A 23,305-nucleotide genomic window follows, 5' to 3' on the forward strand; every position below is an offset into this window, starting at 1 on the left:
ATAATAGTATATTATTCAACGAGCGTATAATGATGGGTATTATTCACGAGGTGAAGTTTACGGCCACGAGCCGCAGGCGAGTGGCCTAAATCACCGAGTGAATAATACCCATTATACGGGAGTAGAATACTATACTTTATCCACGACTACTAAATATTTTTGTTGAAGTTTTTTTTGAAATGTTTCGAAAAACATGGTATGTTAAGAAACAGATATACGACTCGCACAAATGAAGTCGCTGATGGCTCAGTGTAGATGCTCTTTCCCTTCCAACCGCGGGTCCCGGGTTCGAATCCGGTCTAGGAAAATTCACTTTTTTAATTTTTTTTTTATATGTACAGCACTGAATTGAAAATATTTAGTGGTTTACACGATAAAATTTTAAAAACGGATTGTTTGTAGCAGAACAATATAATATTATAGCTAAATTAAGGAAGCATCTGACAGTAGTGATTAATGACTCATTAATCACTGCCGTGATTAATGGGTATTATTAAGGTCGAGCAAACAGACGTATAATGGGTACATTATACAATAGTCGTGGATAAAAGATTTTTTTGCTTACAAAATTACACCTTCATTTTGTTTTGTATGTCACTGATATTTTTAATGGTGGATAATTCTCATTACTACTTACCAGTAATGGCACCTGGGGTGCTACCATTGATCCTAACCGGCCGAACATGGAACAAATAGAAAAAGTGGTATGTCTGGAATTCGTGGGGAACATCTCTGTAGTGTAGACGTATAGGACTGTGTACCCAATTGTTGAACAGCATTTTCCAATTAGGAATGCGCATAATTTAAACCAGTAGTAATCTGGAAAGTGAAACAGAAACTGTTTACAATGTACAGTAGGTTTAGTTGCACAAAGATGTGTATGAAATATCTACAAAGCAACATATTTACTTCCAGAGGATTGTTGTTATTACATTTATCTAGGCAGATAAGACAATTAATACGTAAAATGAAAATAGACTAGCAGATGACGTCGTTATATCATATAGGCTAGGTTGAAAACTCTAATAACAATATCGTGAGGTGTTTTGCATTAGGTATATCTCCTATCGGGCACCAATAACAGTTTGTAGTACGATTTATATATGACAGACTTCACTTCATCACGAAAATTACTAAATATTTACTAATTAATTTGTTCTACTCAAGATTTTACAAAATTATTATGGTGAATTTCCAGCCTGGTTGCCATGTCATCACCCAACACAAAGATGAAAATTTAGTAGACTTGGCTAAAGTGTGCACTTCATGAACCTTCTTCTTCCTTGGGAAATAAATTAAAGGAGCTTTGGTAAATGTCTACATGAAAGCCTTCGAGAGGAAAGGTCTGGAATCAGCAACTATAAACCAGTTCAGTTATGCTGACGGTAGATTTACTATTTGGCCTCATGGATATAACAACAGAGAAAGATTCATAAAAAATAAAAGTATACACTTGGACATCAGCTTCATAATGGATATGGAAGAAAATGGCACTTTGCTGTTCCTTAAAGTCCTTGTTAAGAGAAAGCCAGATGGACCCTAGATCAAAGTGTACACAGAAACCAGCTCACATGGATATACAGGCAGATCCATTAACGGCATCGAGCGGCTGTATATATGAAACTAGACGTGCTACGATTGGGGTAAAAAAAATCTATTAACAAATACGACCAAAAGAAATTATATTAAAATATTTTCAAGTTTGTAACTTCACCGCTAGGGGGCGCAACTGCTATACTGTTACAGAAAATTGTCGGTTTTTCGAAATTTCGCTTATATAACCTAAGTTGCAAATACATTTTTTAGATACACTGTTAAACCCTTCACAGGTTTTGGGTGAACTTTTTTTTGTTATTACCATAGCAACGTCAGTATGAAGGACGCTATCTTGAAATTTTTAAATTGTCATAACTTCTAAATGCCTTAATCGATTTCAATAAACGATGGCTTATTTTAAAGAACTATTAATAAATTTATTTTTATGATATAGGAATGAAAATATTATTTTCCTGCGCAACGGTAGACGACGCTAATGAGAAAAGTTTTGTAATTGTCTCTGTTTACTAACAAAATTAAATGCAACGATATAGTTTTTTTTTCATGGCTTGATAAACCATTCATTATGGAAAACAAATTCACAAACCGGAGGTCGATATCTTTTTTCGTTTTCAAGTTATTGCTAAAATAGTGAGGTTGTGCTAGAACATTCTCCAAAATTAAATTGTAAAACTATTATACCAATCTTTTCCTTAAAAAGAATTATGGCTTTATTTTGAAATTTTTTTGATAATTGCAATATTTCATTTTTTTATTAATTCTAAATATCTGAGTAGTTATAAAGATTATTGTTTCTATAACAAGGCAGGCTATGCCCGATGAAAATAGGCAATTGAAAAATTATGTCTTTAGGCCAAATTAAATTGGTATCGTCGATCAGCGGCAGGTCTTCCAATTTGTTTTCTATTTGATTTTCAAGAAAATGCAGGTACCTTTCCCCAGTCAAAGCATCTTCATAAAATAGTGGGCCGATGATTTTATTTCTCAATATACGTACCGCAACACACATTAACCGATGTGCGTCTTTGACTTGGAATTTCCCTATTACAGCCTCATCAGTCCATAAAATCTTTTCAAAATAGTTTAGGTCGCCATTTTTCAAGCGCAGCATTTCTCTGGAGTACTCTAATCGCTGCAATTTTTTATTTTGGATGATTTTTTGGACCGGCAAAGTTTTATAGGGGCGGTATTTATATTTATGTAACGTTCTAATAATTTTACTTTGGCTTATTTCTAACTGTCTTGAAGCATTTACTGTGTACTCTTGTAGCTTTTCTACAATAATTTAATATTTGAATTTACCATGGTAAACCTCGAATGAATATTTGCTTACCTTGAAAATATAGTAATATAGTTAGTTCTAATTCTTCATTTGGAATAATTCTTCGTTTCTGTCTTCCAAGAGATTTTGTTTCTCTAAAGCGTCGCTCAATGTCGTAAAATGCAGCTCGAGATGGAATTGGAAACCCGAGATGCAAACGAGCATACTCGTATTCACATTATTATTATTCTTGTAACATAAACGGATAACTTTTTCGTTCTCACTAAACATTATTTCTTTGTTAAAATACTTTGTCATAAGAAATAAATTAATGATGATAAATAAACTTCTGTCAAAGTTGTTTCTTCCGCTTGCGTCGTCCATAGCCACTGCGATTCGTCAGACATAAACCTTCTTGTTTTTTCAAAAATAGTTTTAAACTGGAATGTCGAAAAGTCCTGAATTAAACAGTAACATATTATATATTTTTGAAAAGAAAAAAATTTAACGAAACTAAGTATGCACTAATATATATGGTGTTCCATTTAAAAACATATTTTTTTCTTTAATTTAGTGATTCTCATGATTCAATTGTTTTTTCTAATACTGTATTATAAAAATTCATAAAAAAGATAAAACTTTTGTATTAAAAACTTTTTCGTAATTTCAATAATAAATTCACAATAAGTTGTCAGATTATAGTGACTAACCATGTATACCTGTGTCTGAATTGAGTTATAGAAGCGTTAATATAATAGTACATTATACTATAAGGGAGAGAAATGCGTTATTTTGGCAGATGTGCAATTTGAAGCCCGAGAGCGAAGCCCGAGGGCTACAATGCACCGAGGACAAAATAGCATCTCTCCCGAATGGTATATACTATTTTTTCCACGGTCTCATTAACTTAAAAACACTTATTTTGTCATTATGAAGTACGTATTTGAGCATTTATTTAATAGTCGTTGAGATATTGTCATAACTACAAAATAAACAAACAAAAAGAATTGTCAAATTAAGGTGCTAGTTTGGTTTAGTTTAATGTTTGTTTAGTACACAATGAATAATTGTGAGTCGGAAGAGATTGTGGAGGCTGCAAATATTGCAATAAGCAATTTGCTGCCTACGAAGTCAAGATCTTTATACGATATAGCCTACAATCGGTTCAAAAAGTGGTGCGCCGAGAAAAATGTTCAAGTATACAGCGAGAATGTTTTGTTGGCATACTTCAGTGAAAATGCAAAGAATTACAAGTCTTCCACATTATGGGCGCAATATTCTATGGTTAAGTCATGCTTGATAATTTACGACAACATAGATATAAGCAAATTCACCAAGCTAATTGCAATTTTGAAAAGAACCGGTGACGGATATCAAGCGAAAAAATCGAAAATATTGACAAAGGGTGAAATCGACCGTTTTCTATCAAGTGCAGATGACAAAGAATTCTTAATGATTTAATGATTTTTTATAGGTTGGATTAATTCTGGGGATTGCCGGAGCTTGTCGAACTGATGAACTAGTCAATTTAACTGTAGATGATATTGAGGATGTAGGCTCTTCCTTCATTGTAAAAATTCCAAACACTAAGACAAAAGATTCCACGAACCTTTGTGGTTACCGATGTGGGAAATATGCTTGAAATGTTTCGAAAATACCTGTCCCTTCGTCCTCCCCACGTCAAGCATAAGCGCCTTTTTTTGTACTACAAAGCAGGAAAATGTAGTTCGCAGCCAGTTGGCAAGAATACCATGGGAAAAATTCCGAGTGTAGTAGCTTCGTATTTAAAATTACCTGATGCTGCATGTTATACTGGTCACTGCTTACGAAGATCTTCAGCGACATTACTGGCAGATGCTGGTGTGGATATCACGACAGTCGCTGAGGGTTATGTCGAGAACTCCATTGAAAATAATAAAATTGCTAATCAGGTTTTAGTAGGTACCACTACTAGCGCAATCACAAAAACTGTAAATGTAAGCGAAAGTAATATTCCTTCTAATATTAATTTTGAAAATTGTACAAATGTAACATTTAATTTAAATGTCAATAAATAATTTCAATGTTATCTTTTTTTTGCATGAAAAACGTTCTCCATAATGTAAACTCCCTTGGGAGCATTATACTCTCTTGGGAATAATCGACTACTTCTGTTTTAATTTTGATGTCATAGAAACTGATTTCTACTCCCGACCGTGGAAGAAAACTATTTTTTGTATCAAGCTCCCACTTGCCAAAAACGATACAATCGAATCGTTTCCACGACAACCAGTAGCTAGAATACGTTTGTAATCTTTTTAGTAGTAGGTTGTTCAACTAAAAATGATAACGGCTGGGTACATATTCTACAAATTTTCATTAATTGTATTTGTCTGAGAATAGTAGGTAGGTACCCGCTTATTCAACCTTTTAAATTTCGAAGCTGTTCTGTTAACTGTAGACACACTTTTTTGTTTAATTTACCTACAATCAAAATCATAGTAGTTGGTGCGAATTTACATCATAATTTTAAATTCAGTAGATAGGTGCTTTCTGTGAAGAATAAGTTCAACAAAAGTTACAGTTTATTTTATTTTTACAATATGCTGTTTTACGCCAGTTTCAAGGATCAAATTGTCACATTGACTTTACACATTATTGTAGCTAGTTAATTTCAGAAGCAGACGTGCAAAACCAAATCTAAAAGAATTAACAAACCAATAACTGAAATGAATTAATTTTAGGGGATAAAACAAAGGTAATACATTGAATTAGAAACTAATAAAGAAACCAAATGAATATTAAGATGGAACATTGCTAAATCTGTCCCCCGTTATTGTTCTGAACTCTTTTCCTCTACTTTTATTTCGCTAATGAGCACAACTTGAGACATCTTAATCCCTACTTATCTTTCACAAGTTCAATGCCCCGCAATCCAAACTATACAATCCTCGACTCCATTGTGTAGTCGTCGTGAAAGAACTGCTTTTAATTAAGTTAAACACCATCGTTCCTCATCTTCTCGCATAAGCAGAATGACGTTTACAAATTTAAGACGTAATTAAAATCTTATACAAACCTTCTGGGATAAACCCCACCGCCACACAAGAGATGCCGGCTAATATCAGAGTAAAAAACATCATTAATCTCCTTCCGATCTTCTCGTTTGCGTAGAAATAAATGACGTACCCGGGTATCTCCACCACCGTGGCGAAAATGAAACTGAGATAAACATTGTCCGATATGGCCACCGAGTGTAGAGTCAACCCGTAGTATACAAAAGTACAGCAGATCCAAGTGAAGGAACAGTGAACGGTCCTAATCAATAGTCTAGTTGATTTCACTGATTCGAGGAAGGATTCACCTCTTATCGATTCTTCTTGTTCCATTTTCCTGAAACGCATCAACTTTTCAAGAGTTTCAGGGGGTATCTGTTTCTTATTTGCTCTGGCTATTTCTAACATAACATCCTTAGCCTCTTTTGTCATATTCATGGATAATAGCCACCTTATCGATTCTGGGATTGTCCAAAAAAACACAAGGGATAGTATCCCTGGAGCATAAATGATTCTGAGCATCGTTCGCCAGGAAAGTGTTAACCAAGCTGTTATGCCCAGTACGGCCTGACCTAAGGCATATATACAGCTTATGATAGTGTTGCCGACGTTCCTTTCCTTGGATCCCACGATTTCCATAGCTGAAGATAGGATAAAAATATTTTATAAGCAAAAGGAACGAGATGAAATATTCACCTAGAATGAAAGCTGCTCCATACATTCCTCCTCCTAACGCAGTATCTAGGAACTCTAAAGAGGCGTAGGTAAAATAGTTGGGGGAGAATGATCTTAAAATTCCTACAGCCGTGCTTAGTAGAACGCTTACTATCATTACTTCCTTCCGGCCATATCTGAAAGAACTTTTTTCGAAACAAAACAGAAAGCTCATGTATGTTAAAGTTATTTTAATAGGTAGGTTTTTTCTTTCAGTCAAGGCAGCAATGTGCGTACGTTGGTTAGTTTATTAAATTTAAATCAATTATTCTGCATCAAACAATATTAATTTTGTTTGAGAGTGTGTGGAATTTATATTAATTATTGATAGAGTATATATGCACGCATTATCTATGTGAATTATTTAGATAACATACACGGTGAATATACTTATCCTCGAAAATAGTTATCATTATTGTAAATATAGATTTATTATAGAAAATTAATGACTTTATTGACTCAAATAAAATAACATACGATGGTTTAATGAGTACCTACATATTATCATAATTGTAAAACTTTTATGAAATTTAAATTTTTATTATCAGCTTATAACTTGTTTTATTGAATTGAAATTGAATAAATTTATTTGAATTATGTTTCAATAAATTTTAATTTTAAATTAATGTATTTCTCATTATGATGAGATAAACTATAATTTGATTTTACATTATCAAATTAAATTATTTCAATTTGTCCTTTGTTTTATAGTATACTCAGCTAGCTAAAATATACTTATCTCTCAAATGCTCAAATTCTCCTGTCTCCAGGGGTCAGTTCTGTCGCAATATATTTAATAGCACATCATAGTCATATAAGCCAAAAATGAAATCCACCTAACTAATTATACCTGTATAGTTACTGTTAAATATTGTTCAAAATTATCAGTAAACAAATTCAATATTTCTTGGAGCCATAAAAACAATCATAACCAGTAATCCAAACTAACAATGTTTAATTAAACTATGAATCGATGCTCTAAATTAATTTTTTTTAACCAACCTTATACAATTCATATATTAACATTGACTAACATTGAAATATATTAAATCCATTGTATAAATTTGATTGTATAACGGGTTGTATATATCTGTTATACAGGGTGTCCGCAAATTTCACCGACTACGTTTGACGGCATATTCACGACGATAAATAAATACGATCTACGAAGGTTTTTGAGTTACAAGCCTTCAAAGTTGTCAAAAATAAAACTAATTTAAGTCGGTCGAGAGTGCGGTGGCAAGCATTTCTCGGCTAGGCTTCCTACTCTGGTCCGGGTTCGATCCCCGGTGTCGGCACTGGCAATGTCGATGGATAATGGGTGTTTGTCCGCGTTTTTTCAAGTGTAGCCCCCTTCCGCACAGCCTTTGGCTTTGGATTTGGGGGTTGTCTCATTTCTGTGGTGTGTTTTATGTTTTATGTTTTATGTTTTATGTTTTATGTTTTATGTTTTATGTTTTATGTTTTATGTTTATAACCCTTTTACCGATCACATTAAAATTTGGTACATTTATTTGAACCATTATTGGTCAGTGATCGTATTTTTGTAAAGTGGGCAGTAACATTAAAAAGGTCGTTTTATTAAAAAAAAAAAATATTGTCTTTTGAGGAAATCGCCTACAGAAAGCCATTCTTGAGAAAAATGGCATTATTTGCAGGTGTGTTTCGGTTTAAAACTTTAATATTTTGAATAAGCGATAAAAACAAGATGTTGATAGCTGTGGCTATCAAGTGTGATTGTATACGTGTTTCTTTAGGATTCTCATCACTCCACACATGCAAATTATGAAAATTTACAACTCCGTTTAATTGTCTTGATACACTGCGGACACTTCATAATTTGCATGTGTAGCGTGATGAGAAGCTTAAAGAGACACGACAATAATGACATTACCTTATAGCCACAGCAATCAACATTTTGTTTTCATCGCCTACTGAACTCAGTTTTAAATCCGTGACACTGCTACATAAACCGAAACGTACAGACCTGCATTTTTCTCAAAAATGTCTTTCTGTAGGCGATTTTCTCTAGACATAATATTTTTTTTTAAATAAAACGACCTTTTCAACGTTGCTGCCCGCTTTAAAAAAATACGACCAGTGTAACAGTTCTGACTGCTAAAAGGAAGAGGTAACGGGAGAAAACTATGACCCAGTATATCGATTTGACTAAAGTTTTAAAAAATATTACGCAATAATGCTCCAAATAAAAGTGCCAAATTTTAACGCGATCTGTAAAAGGACTATGAAGTTATTAATTAAATTAGTTTTATTTTTGACAGCTTTGAAGAGCTGCAACTCAAAAACCATAGTCTTTATTTAACTTTTTTTCGTAGATCGTATTTATTTATCGTTGTGAATATGCAGTCAAACGTTGTCGGTGAAATTTTCGGACACCCTGTATTTAGTCTACCTCAATTTGGCTCAGATCTGTCAATTCTTTAATTGTATTTGTAATTCTCTATTACTGAATTTATACAGCAGCTTTAATAAATGAAATACTTTTTTGTAAACCTTTGTTTAAACTTTTAGGTATCTGGGAACATGGTATCCACTTCTATTCATGAATTTCTTGTCATCAAACATCCAATTTCAGCAAACTTAGCCTCAGGAGGTCTTCTCTATGAATTTGATATTGTTTCCTTTATTACAATTCTAAATTCCACAATTTTGATTCCCTTACCTTTATTTTTTTTTGTAACTAATTTTTATTCCCTCGTTTATTTTGTTTTTCTCTTGACCCTAGCTATCTCTTAAGCTCCTTACACATCCCTTCATATTCTTAGAACGTTCTCTTGCTTTCTTTCACTTCACTTTACCGACTTTCACTTTCTTATCTACTATTTACAGTTTTTACATTCTAATGAGAGAATTGTTATTAATATTTTCCTGAATTATTGTTGTTTTTTTATTTAGATTACATTTTGTCATCCTAATATAGAATTTGTGTATCTACATTGACATTTATTAATTTTGAATTATGAAATTACATTGTGATTTAGGCTTCATTTTGTCTTTTCCAGGTTCCATTTTTGTTTTAAATTTAAATTAAGTGTTTTTATGATGTGTATCAATTTACTTTTAGTTTGCTTTAAAAACTAATTTACAATACCAAATTACATTTCATGGATTTAAATATCTCCATTTTATGCTGAAATTATGAAATTTTCTGTGAAATTTGTTTAATGTTTATATGAATTGTATTTTATGATATAATAAAATATTTGTATTTTATCTTGCTATTTTATAATAATAATAATAATTGTCATTTCTTCATTTTATTAATATTCATTGTTTTATAATTGGATTTGTGTTATATCTATCTTATTTATTTTATGTTCCTATTTGATCCATCTCAATATACAGGGTGGTCCCTATGTAATTGTACATAGAAGTATGATAGATTTGTAACTTTAAAATATTACGATTTGAGCCAACTTGGCTTAATAAAATATTGATAATAAGAAAGATACAGGGTGTTAAAAGTGAAATTTCAAAATTTATTTTTCGCAATAACTTTTTTGGACATTTATACAAAAAAATTTGTATCTGGGTTTTTTTTTTGGTATGAGAAATCATAATTTGGTATCTAATTTAATGTACCTTTTAAAGGGCGCCACATAAGCCACATGTGTGGCATAAATGTACGCTAAACTTTTTTGCCCATCAAGGTAGCCCTCTTTTGGGTAAAAAATATTAAAGGCACGGCATTGTATGAACAAAAAGTATACCTGTTAACAACCTTTAAACTTAACGGTTTTCGAGATAATTAAATTTTAAAAATCGAATAACAGAAAATGCTGAGACAATAATTTTTCTATTACAGAAATGAGAGATATGGTTACAATTTACTGCAATATTTCAACGGAGGTGCTGCGAAATGAGAATATTTCAGAAGATATCCAAACAGGCTGCAACCTAATCACCAAACATTTGAAAATCTATTTAGGAATTTTAGGCGAAAGTGGTTCATTTCGTCCTAAACGTGATAATTTAGGTTGACCGAGAATCATTACGCCTGATCAAGAAGATGAAATTGGTTCACGTTGCAGATGATCTTCAAGTTAGTACATGAAGGTTATCTTCAGCTTTAGGAATCAGTAAAACTTCAGTTTTAAAAAGACTAAACCTCGATAAATATCACCCCTATCATTTTGCGCCTGTGCAAATTTATTGCCAGCAGATCTATCATTAAGATACCAATTTGCAAGTGATATCCGAAATAGGCAAAATCTTGACCCCACTACCTTTATTAATAGAATATTATTTACGGACGAGGCAACATTTAGTCGCCGTGTTATTTTTAATTTAAGAAATAATCATATCTGGGACATTGAAAATCCTCATTTTAAAAGAGAAAGACATTTTCAACACGAATTCAAAATAAATGTATGGTGTGGGATCATTTTTTAGGGCCATACGATTTCCCGTGTACTTTGAATGGTGAGAACTACTTTTTACAAAAATACTTCATTGATCTTTTGGAAGAATTACCACTAAATTTCATGCAAAATATGTGGATTATACAAGATGGTGCACCTCCTCATTATATGAGAGAAGTCAGAACATATTTACATACCAACTTTCCTGAACGCTGAATTGGTCGTGGTAGTCATTTCCCATGGCCAGCACGTAGCTCAGACTTTAATCCTCTCGATTTTGGCGTATGGGGCGCAACAAAACATCTTGTTTTTAAAAGTCCCATAAATACTCGCAACCAACATTGGGAAGAAATAAATGCAACTGCAGTTTCATTTAGACCAATCACGTTATTTATTATGAGGACATCTTTTATGGAACGTATGGATAAATGCATCGAAGGGAATGGTGGACATACTTTGACATAATTAAATTTATAATAATAGTTAGCTTACAATAGTTTTTTCTTTTTTTTAATATGTGTAAAATTCGTTTCTAATTATGATTATTAAACTTATAATTTAACTGCTTTTATTTAATTTTTAATATTTTTAAAATTTTTAAATTTTTGATGTCAACTCCTACGTTACGTTAATATTCATCCTGTTGATGTAAAACCATGATAAGCGTATACGACTTCTACGTTAATATTTCTCGTAATGAATTAAAGAAGAATTATGCAGCCGATTTTTAAAATTCGTTTACCTCGAAAACCGTTAAGTTTAGAGGCTGTTAACAAGTATACATTTTTGTTCTTACAATGCCGTGCCTTTAATATTTTTTCCCAAAAGCGCGCTACCTTGATGGGCAAAAAAGTTTAGCGTACATTTATGTCACACATGTGGCTTATGTGGCGCCCTCTAAAAGATACATTAAATTAGATACTAAATTATGATTTCTCATACCAAAAAAAACCCAGATACAATTTTTTTGTATAAATGTCCAAAAATGTTTAAGTTATTGCGAAAAATAAATTTAGAAATTTCACTTTTAACACCCGGTATCTTTCTTATTATCAATATTTTATTAAGGCAAGTTGGCTCAAATCGTAATATTTTAAAGTCACAAATCTACCATACTTCTATGTACAATTAGTTAAGGACCACCCTGTATATAATGACTGCAGAGCAGCTTTAACTACTGCATACTACTTTTTTAAGTATTCTCTGTTCGTGGATCGAATACTTTTACTGGATTCATACCCAGCAATGCTATAAAATGATTATATTAAGCTAACGCTTTAAGCTGTTATGAACAGCAGTAAATTGAATAATGGAAATAACTGAGTTTTCCGAAGGTATTAAGTCAAAAGTGACATACTTATCTGAAATAAACCCAGAATAACTCAGGCAGACGAGTTCCCCCACCACATTTATCGTCCCAATTATTGTTAGCTTCCACAGGTTCTCCTCACACGTGACGTTGAACTACAAGTACTTAATCTCAGTCGTCGCCGGGAAACAAAACGCAAAAAAACTTACGTCTCGCACAATGGTGGTTTCCCGCCTTTGATATACAAACGTGTCACACTTGACTGTCTTATTCTTGGAGGCCGCGGCGGCACAAGTATTGTTTGGCGGGGCGTAACGTGTGCAGCGACTGGGAGATTCTTCTTTATAGGGAACGAATTCAACAAGCCACTTGGGGTTGTACGTCGTTTCGGGGTACGTTTCACATTCTGGGATGTAACATCTGGAACAAAGGAGTGTGTCAGGGGCGTTTCGACTTTTAATTACTTTTCGCTGGATCGCTTTCCCTCCTAAATAAACAACTGTGACCGGGTGTTCGTGTCACGTGACCGCGTTCGACTTTCAGACAGAAACAAGGTGTAAATGTTTATTCTTATATTGACGACCAATCGCAACGGAATTACTAAGGGATTGGGTCTATTCAATTTTCGTGGATGACTAAAATACTCCCTGTAACTTCGTAATGGAGATTGATGAGTTAACCAAAATTTAGCACGACATTGCTAGACTATGTAGAACAATACTTTTCTGTTAAAACCGGCATCTCATGCGGTGAAAACTTGATCATAATGGATTTACTGTTGACGGGACTTATTCAGCTTTCGTGGATAAGTAATGTACACCCTGTAACTTCGTAATCAAGGTAGATTCGTTAACAAAAATTTGATATGACATTGTTAGCACCATGTACAGAGTTTTCATAAATGATTACAAGCCACGTGGCCAGTAATTTTGTTTGAAACTCGAAATGAAGACGGGCCATGGACACATCTTTTACAATCCTGTATCGAACAATTTACGATAGAATTTCCAGTCGCAAACATTGATTATGACATTTTCTTAAACCGAAATGTGCTATTATCAAAAGATTTAAAACTAAACACTGCATTTGCAAAGGAAAATCTACGGATAGACCAACTGTACTTACAGAAAATGTCTTCGGTAATGGACACAACAAATAAATCAAAGTCCTACAACGTCCGTATCAAAGTTGTCTGCTCAAACAGGTTTTTTCTTTGTTAAGTTCGTGGGAATATTCTCAAATTTAGTTTGTCTAAAACATTTTAAATTTTTATTAGAGTTTGAGATTAGGTTGAAGTATTAGGCCAACCAATAGAGATTTTTTGGCACACTTAAATATTACAGCAAATTTCACGTATTACCTTCTGAAAAATACTTAGTAAATGAAAACCCAATTGATTTCCCTAGCAAAGTCGTGAATAATTTTTTTTAAACAATAAAAACTGCAAAAAATTACATTTATTTGTTTTTTTTTATAATATCTCGAAAAATAATGATGGAATCGTCTTACTCTCAGTAGGACTTTTGTAGAGAATAAAAAATCTATAACATGGTTTTTTGTGCGACCCGATCGGTTCGTTTTTTACAGAGAAAATTCGGAAAACCTCTAAAATAGACCTTTTTTCAACTCCGTCAGAAAATTACGGATAATAATATGTAGTTTACATTAGTGTAGTGTAGTAATTGCATTATAAACAAATTAAGGTCTTTTTTGCACTTTTGCACAGCGTGGCGATTTATCAAAAATGGTCCGATTTCAATTCTTGATACGATATCTGAAAGTAGACGACAAAATCTCCAATTTGTATATCTAGGATTTTCGCCTGGGTGATGGGAAATATGCTAAAAATGCCCTTGAAAGTCGACCGAAACGATCGAAGGTACACTCGAGCCACACTCCTCCGCTCGCTGCTTCCCCCACTACCGCGTGGAGTGTACTTTTGATCGTTTCGGGCAACTTTCAAGGGCATTTTTAGCATAACCCAGGCAAAAATCCTAGATATACAAATTGGAGATTTTGTCGTCTACTTTCAAATACCATTTTGAGAATTTAAATCGGGCCATTTTTGATAAATCGCAACGCTGTGCAAAAAAGATCCTAATTTGTTTATAATACAATTGTGCAAAAACTATGCATCGGACAGAAACCATCTTGCGCACGATTAAACTACATATTATCTGTCATTTTCCGCAAGATTGTTTTTCCAGCTTCAAATTTGACGGACGCTATGCTATCGAAAATTCTGCCACAACCGTTCCGGGAAGCGAAAAATTAATTAGTTTAGAATTAATCAGCTTTAAGCCTTTTCAACTTTCGTGGATGGCTAATGTCCCCACGTAACTTTGTAATTAAGATCGATGCTTTAACCAAATTGTGACATAATATTACTAGTACAACGTAGAACAACGCTTTGCTATCAAAAATTTTGCCACAATCGTCTTAGGGGGTGAAAATTGGATTAAATTATAATTAATCAGCTAAAATACCCTCGTAACTTCGTAATTAAGATAGAGACGTATTAAAAACCTCTAATAGCAACTAATTTTTTATTTGACACTAATCTATTATTTTGTCATTATATTTATAATTACAGATGAGTTAATTTATTTGTAAATTATCAATTGTATTTGCTAGTATTAGCAATAGCCATTGACCGGTTCTTCAACACTGAAATAATACTGATTAAAGAGTTTCTGAAAATAACTTTTAAACATTTTTTTTGCGCATTTACAAATTTAAATGCCTTTTTGTTGAAAACGGTTGGCTTTAAAGATAATAGCAAAGCATATCTTTTTTAAGCAGAATAGTTGAGAGAAAAGATTTTTCCAGTCCAAAGTGAAATACACCGTGGCACAAAAAAGTTTTGTCAGTTTAAATGCGTCCTAATGGTTGCTTGTGGCGCCTTCTAAAAGATATGACGAAATCGTCGATGAATCCCAAAAAATCCCCAGAAACGAAATTTCACGAGAAGATATCTTAGATTATGTTTATCTTTACTACCTCTTCAAAAAATGGATGTTTCTCTGTTAGTCGCTTCTTTGTCCACAATATTTCATAATTGTCTTTCTCTTTCACTGTTTAACAAACTGCTGATGTCAAAGGTGTTGATATCCAGTCACACGCATTTCGGTTTCTTCTTTTTCTAGATATTTCACATAATTACAAGCAGCTCCATAATCTGTGTGATAATAGTATGGCTATCATATGCTTATGAACTGAATGCAGTTATAAATGCATTTTCACTTGCCATTAAGAAGCAAACATTCCGTGTCCATATCTGGAACCTCAATTTGCATATCTTGACCTTCTATATTAACACATATTAGATATTTTTCTTTTCCATCCATACTTAAAAAATGAGCTTATAGATATACTAAAATTATAAAAGTGTTGAACAAACGCAAAATGAAAATACATATGAGGTTATGATTATATCAAAAATTGACATTTGCATAAACGAGCAAGAGAGACAGAGAACAATAATTGAGCTTCCGACTTGAGTATTTGCCGGTTATAAAATTTCAAACTCATGACATCACAAAGGGCTTTTTCATGACGTCACACTATGGTACGAAATATCTAAAAGGTGTCCAAAAATGAATTTTTTAAGTATCAGGTTGGTAATAGGGATAGTTGGGCTATTCAGGAATCTAATTTTGTCAATTATTTTTTAATGATTAATGAAGTAATGATTAACTGATGATTTAATCAAGTAATAAATTAATTGATTAATTCCATTTATTTCATATGAATCATAAAATAAGGGAAATTATAATATGTAGGTATGTCTGTAATGCAGAAATGTCTGTTTAAGAATAATAAATTTATTAATTAATAAATAACTTAAATGAAATATTATTAAAAGTTAATTAAATTAAAATTAAAATATTATTAATCAATAAGTAACTTATTAAAAATAATTAATTTATTAATTAATAGCCTGTGGACATAAGTAATTGATTTTCAAACAAACGAAGATCCATATATTTCTACTTTGCGAGGAGACAGAAGCAAATTAAATAACTGACTGACGATGCAAGATGTTTACCAGACAGTATTTCAGATTTTGACGAAGATGACAATTCCTGCGGTGACTCGGATGAAAGTGATGAATATTCAACAGAATAACATGATCAAATGACGAATTTTTAAGATTTATAATTTTTCTGCTTTATAATAAATTGAATTTTCGCATAATCAGTGCTGTTAAAAACCCCAATATATCCACTTCCGTTAGTTTATTCCACTTTTGTTAAATTTCATCCACCATATTAGATCAGCCATTTAAAATTTTTCAGTTTCATTATAAAATTCGTAATCAGTGTTGTCAAAAAACAGGAAAAACCTATTTTTTTTCAGTTTATTCGACTATTTTTAAATTTAATCCGCCATATTGGATCCGCCATTTTGAATTTTTCAATTTTAATATCAAATTCGTAATAAGTTAGATCAAAAACCACAGTATACCCACTTTTGTACAATTTGGAATGAATTTTTATGTTTGGCCATACCTTTTAGGCATTTCGTACCATAGTTCATGATGACGAATTTAACGTTTTTAACCAAATGACTATGGTAAATACTATTTACTATCGGTAGTTACTGGTAATTCCTTTGAAATCGGCAATAGTAGGATGGAGTTTTTTCTTTAATATTAGAGGAATATGTTGGCTGTACCATATTTTCAATATCCGCTATTTCTTGTAGATGTTGAAGCATTACCTTCCTCGTACAATTGATTTTTGATGAGAGACGTCAACAATAAACTCTTGAATACCTACAATAGTAAATTTTTTTAGGAATCGCTAGTGTACTATTCTATATTCGGTGAAATACTTATTACTGTCGTTTTGCGCTGAATAGATCTAATGTTTCTATAAGGATATCGTAAATCAATAATAATTGATGTCTGAACGAGAAATTTTACAACAGTTATATTTTTCATAACATTTCTAAATCATCTTTCCACGACTATATTATGGATTAAAATATATAAATAAATGTATCCGTTGGTTTAGTTTAAGTGTAAATAATTGAACAAATGTCCGCATCAGAACCACAACTTCTTGAATTTTACACTACAGAACAATAGTATGACAAGCAGCAGTCAATATTTGAGTTTATAATGATTGCATATTTTATTGGATCTACGATCTCCAACTCCAATATCACATTCATATCTCCCCATGTTATGCATTCCTCTGAAATTTGTTCTACATCGAGTTTGATCAGACGGAGGGAATTGTCAAAGTTTCCTTCACTTTCGTTGAAGTTCATATATGCTCTGAACTTGGAGTAAACGTATTGAAATATTCGTTGTTTACACAGTAGATAGTTAAAACACATTAAAGGGATAAATATACCTTCCCTTACTGACAATCATGCCACAACATAAACAGAGACCTGAATTGAATGAAATTGTTAATTACAGACGGCGGGTAAATATTTAACTTACATTTTATTCAGGTTCAGAGAACTGATTTGAAAAGATTTGGAATGCATCGTAAAATTTATAAAGCTTCAAAAACCTGGTCTTCAATAGTCTCTATGCATCTTTGGAATCTTAAAAATCTGTTCTCTATACACTTCTTGGAGACGGAGAATACCATGATTTTACGGTGGACGTATTTAGAATATTTAGATTGATTTAAACGAATCATTAGCGTTACAGTTTTTACTTCAATAATTATATAAATTTCGAATTAATATAATAATTATTGTACCGTTAGTGTTGAAGTTGTACAAACAATTTTCGTAGCAACGCAAAATTGAATGACGGACATCCAGCGGACGTCAATTTCATCTTTTAATGCTTCTTCTCTTTTTATTTTTGCTTTTATGCAAAACTGAAGCTACTGTTCCAGCTAAGATTATGCACATGTTTTGTCTTTTCAAAATATTTGAGATTTTATTTGTCATAAATCAAAACTTGTACTAACTCAGAAACGAATTGAATGTAAAATTGCAACGTTAGTGGATAAGTTGTACGATCGTACAAAAATTTTATCAATTTCTGATCGGTACGACTATCGCAACGTTAGTCGGGCATTTTTGATACATTTAACATTTACCTTTTGTATCGCATTTCCCAATAGACAATTTTGAATATGTTGGATCAACACATAATTTACCTAATTAATTATTTATTTCAAAAAAATTTAAAAATTTAAAATTTTCTTAAGAATAGTACCTACCTTAATTTTTTATTTAATAAAACTGTTGAAACCTCAAGGGGTGGTTGATACGAAATTTATTAAAAAAAAAACGACAAATCATCAATCAATGAGAGAGAAGATAACACATTCGCTACTGCTGTTGCAATTTTTGACTAACTTTTTTGTTTTTCGACCTACGGACTTCGGACCTTTTGCATTCAACGCAGAAGGGACATACAGAACCAGGGATGTGGGGAGATTTTTTCAATAATTTTTTCGATTCAACGCACCGTTTCCGAGTTATACTGCCTTTTTACTATATGACGTCACACATCTCTTGTTTCCAAAATTTATTTTCGACATTCGAACTTCGGACATTTTGCATACGGACAATCAAAACTAGGGGTGTGGGGAAGATTTTCGACATCCGGACCTCGGACATTTTTGCATTCAACGCAGAAGGGACAATTAGGACGAAGGGTGTGGGGAGAATTTTTCAATTATTTTTTCGATTCAACGCACCGTTTTCGAGTTGCAAACATTTTTTGATTCTACGATGTCACACACCGTTGGTCCCGATTTTTTTTCGACTATCGGACTTTGGACGTTTTTCACTCGATCAGCAATCAGAACCATGACAAATTTTTTATACTTCGTGGCATTCCCAAGGTACAAGCAAAAACCGTTTCTTTTTTTCATACGTTGTGACGTCATAGCTCGATGTGTATCCTGAAGATTCTGGGGAAGCCCCAGAGACTCCCGAAGACAGCAGAGAGAGAAAGATAAGCCCTCTGTTGAGCCGAAACAAGTAGGCCTTAATGTGTCACTTTGTAATAAAAAAAAATAAGTCAAAAGAAAATAGATATAACGTCTTGTCAAGTTGTTCATCCAAAAAATATACCATTAAAAAAAGATACAGTCCACTCAATCATCAACCACAAAACATTGTTGGTCCTTCGAGGACAAAGTAACTCTATCTCTGTCGTGCACAATAACTCTATCTCTCTCGCACACAATCATAAAAATGACAGAAACGAACCTTCCTTTAAAAATACATAAGATTTATCATTATCAGAATAACGCATTTTAATTTAAAAAAATTAAAATGGGTTATTCTGATGATGAAAAGTAAAACATAATTAAAATCTATTATTCAAATAACAATAATGTGTAAAGATTCTTCAGGAATATCGGCAAATTTATTTTGGAGGACGAATCCCGCCAACGAACAACATAAAAAATATTATTAGAAATTTTAGATGGTCAGAAAACAGCCCCGATCTCAGTCCTTTAGACATATTTTTGTGGGAACACTTCAACAAAATATATTATTAAAGACCTTGTAGTATAACAACCCTAGGTTCGATAGAAAAAAATAATATAAACGTAGTTGTGGCCAAAAATATGTGATCGTCATAAGGAATACCTACGTTGTATACATCTATTCTTAATTGACCGGAAGGCGCTGGCTACTAACTTTAAAGAGGGGATGTATGATTTAATTTTATAAAACAAAAGCAGAGTAAATACACTTAACTTTATTATTTACATACAACAGTCTTCAAATTAAACATGTGACAAATAGAAAGAACAACAAAAACATTAACAACCATTTAATATAAAATGAGAGTGCCAGGCTCGCCTAGAGCTCCTGCGGGGAAAGAGCACGGCAGAGAAACCCACGATCGTTGCTCTTACCACCCAAATATGCATGTAAAACAACCGCTAACCAAAAGGGATACATTAAGAACCTTTGCTAATGATAATTAAGACTTGTCCCATTAAATGCGTCACTAAATGTCATCTCACTCATATTAGACATTCACACTTCCAAGTAAAACTGAAGAGGTTTGGTGTTAGTTAGCCGGCAGGGCCGGAAGGTACTGGAGTCCAGGCGGGAAGCAATTCAGCTATAGTTGAGATTTCGGAAGATCTCTTAGCAATTCTTTTTTTTTGTATTTAATTATTCTTTTTTTTTTCAGATTCGTTTCTCACGGGCGAAAATGTTAGTGAATTCAACAAGGCCCTTATATGCTTCTTGACATAAAGTGAGATAATGTACATACATTTTAACATATAATAAATAATAAACAATCTATAATAATGATTGTAACAATTTTACGTTAGAAAAACATACGCCCCTAAGCATAAAACAATGAAGGCCAAACATACACAGAATTATTATCATGAAACATCTATGTTTTTCGAACAACGTAATCATGACAAAATCAAGTTAGATGTGAAACAAAGAAGTCGTTATTGTAATGTCTGGCAGTTACCACAATATGTATATATTTTAACATGAAATAAATAATGAGCAATCTTTAAGAATAATAATTATAACAATTTTACCTTAGAAAAATATATGCCCTTGAGCATAAAGCAATGGAAGCTAAACATACAAAGAATTATTATCAAGAAACATCTATAAACATCACAATCATAAGATTACATAGAACAATTAACAACAAAGTCCTTAAAGGATATTACCTGGTAATTAATACCGGTTAAACACTTAATTTTCCACTACTTTGCCACACTGTCCGCCGATCGTCTGGCTACCTATCTGCACACTGTTCTCACCTCAACTCTAGGCTTCCTTCCAGAATTGCCCCATCTAGTCGTTTGCTTTTTTTGCGCTTCCTTCTACCGACCGTTAATATTACTTTTTCATTATTATACAACACTCATGTAACAGGTGACGTCGAAGTTAATAAGATAAGTACGCTTTTACACAACCTCAAAATTTACAAGTATTGAAAGAAAAAATACAGGACGAAATGTTTGATAATTCTGAATATGTTTTTAACGCAATACCCTGTACCTACATTCTGCGACGTACTAATAACTCACTTTGTATATTAAATAAATTTATCATCTTCATCATCAAATATTAAAAAAGTTATATTCAAGCTGTTTAAATATCATTAGCTAATTAACGAAATTGTGATTAAATAACCTAACTATGCGGGCCGCTGCATTTGAGTATTCCTAAAATTCTTGGTGGTGTCCTCGATCGGCAATTCGGAAATTTAAAACTGCTGTTCTCTTCCAGTAGCGGTCTGCAGAGAAGCAAATGTCTATGGTAAAATACACGTGGTTTGATTTAGCATAGAATTTTGAGTAATTTTTATCAAATCGATATAATTTTGGTATCATTGCAAAGCTAAAACATATACCCACTTTCCTCGTGTAAGCAATTTTTTATTTAAGCCTTTATTTTTGGGTAAATAAATATGACAATTTCATGCACAGTTTACTATTTAAATTTAAACAATAAAAAAATAATTTGGAAAAACAATTATACAGCAGTCTTAGGAAATAACTTTGTCTTTCGATTGTTTTTTTAATCGAGCCGCTATGTTTATTCGTTTTCCAAATAAGTGTTATGAGCCGAGGGCAAAATATGGGTTGATTTTAAGCGCGCGACGGACACTTAATACCAAAAGCCTTTTGCTTTGGTAAAAGTTCATTCAATGTGAATGTGAAAAAGAATAAATTATTTGTAGCTGAAAAACAGATTTTTGTAAAAGTGGCGTGGTATTTACTTTTTACTCTAGTTTGTCATTGGAAGAACTTTGTTCAAAATATATGAATACAGACTGCTGATAATTTTCCCGAATTTATATTTTTATTTTAGTATACCCATTCATTTATCATCTGCTTGTTAAACTTATTTATTATTTTTCATCATTATTCCTCTTCTACGCAGAACGAAAGACGAAACGAAGATAATTAATTGGAAAGTTATTTATTTCTAAATTGTGTGTATTTTCGACGCAAATTCCCAGCGAGGAAAAGGAAAACCGTCTCATTAGTACATCAGGCTTATATAATACGTTGATGTGAATTATGGAAATGAGAACTCGACAAATTTTTTTCCAAGGATAATCTGTATCCCCTTTTCATTCAGCCGGCTTAGGTAATGTCGTGCATTGATATAAAAGCCTCCAAGGCCGCGAAAATCAATTCGAGCTACACAGGTAGGAGAGGCACATTTGTAAATATTAGTACGGAGATTATATGGCGTGGGAGGTATCGTTACGTTTAATGCGGCGATATACATATTTCGAATGCTTTAAAATTAATGAGCGATATCCGAAGAGCATAGAAGTTGAAGATATGCAGACAGACGTGCAGATTAACAACTTTAAACCTAATTTTCGCAGTAAAATCTAATTAAAAAGTGGTTTTAAGGTATTCACGACCCGTGATGGTTTATCGGATTGTTATGCCGTGTTGCTGGCTGCCAGTTACCTTGCGTTTCCTTAGCGTTAACTAGAAATCTCTGACCTGCCCTTATTGTTCTTGGCCTAGGCTCTGTGAGGGCGGACCCAGTATCAAAACTCTTAAGCTCGCCCTTCGGTTCTTGTTGTTGGTTGTTAGACCTCTACAGATGGAACCGTTCCCCAGACAATGGTGGGTCTTTGAGACAATGGTGGCCTTTGTAACTGGTAGCATCCCATTCTTCCAAACGTTTAGCCATTATTCACTGTCAGCATCTTCAGTGATGATTCTGCAAAAGCTTCTCCGTGACCAGTCTGTAATTGGCGTCTACCAGGTACATACAGTGTGACCCATTTGTTTTTGCTAACCTGTAAAATTTATTGTGCAATTTTAACCGGATTTTTTTTTTAAGATGTAGAATAGGGTGGCCCAAAAAAAAACGAATATTTTTTTTTCATGTATCTTATGAAAATATGATAGTTTATCATGTTTTAAGAGCCCTCTCAAAAAATCAGCTCAAAAAAAAATTTTTAGAGGTCGCTCAAGATTTTTAAAAATTTCTAAAATCGTCAAAAATTGAATTTTTCTTTTAATTTTTTTTCTCGTTATTTTATCATTTTCTAAGTTGAAAAAAATCTCGATTCTGAATATTTCAAATCGATATT

The 23,305-nt window shown here is 32.8% G+C and overlaps 1 protein-coding gene across 1 annotated transcript in view; it reads right to left on the reverse strand.

Annotated features, from left to right (window-relative positions):
• Positions 1–22,899, reverse strand: part of LOC108913836 (organic cation transporter protein-like) — a 36,499-nt gene extending 13,600 nt beyond the window's left edge. The window contains exons 1-6 of the mRNA XM_018719476.1: positions 22,808–22,899; positions 12,468–12,678; positions 12,307–12,413; positions 6,550–6,704; positions 5,877–6,494; positions 638–819 (exon numbers count right to left, since the gene is read on the reverse strand). Of these exons, the coding sequence (XP_018574992.1) occupies positions 638–819; positions 5,877–6,494; positions 6,550–6,704; positions 12,307–12,413; positions 12,468–12,678; positions 22,808–22,899 (1,365 nt within the window). The remainder of the gene's footprint in view (positions 1–637; positions 820–5,876; positions 6,495–6,549; positions 6,705–12,306; positions 12,414–12,467; positions 12,679–22,807) is intronic.
• Between the last annotated feature and the right edge of the window lie 406 nt (positions 22,900–23,305).

This window comes from Anoplophora glabripennis, unplaced genomic scaffold (genome assembly GCF_000390285.2).
Source record: "Anoplophora glabripennis isolate ALB-LARVAE unplaced genomic scaffold, Agla_2.0 scaffold869, whole genome shotgun sequence".
Lineage (NCBI taxonomy): Eukaryota > Metazoa > Arthropoda > Insecta > Coleoptera > Cerambycidae > Anoplophora > Anoplophora glabripennis.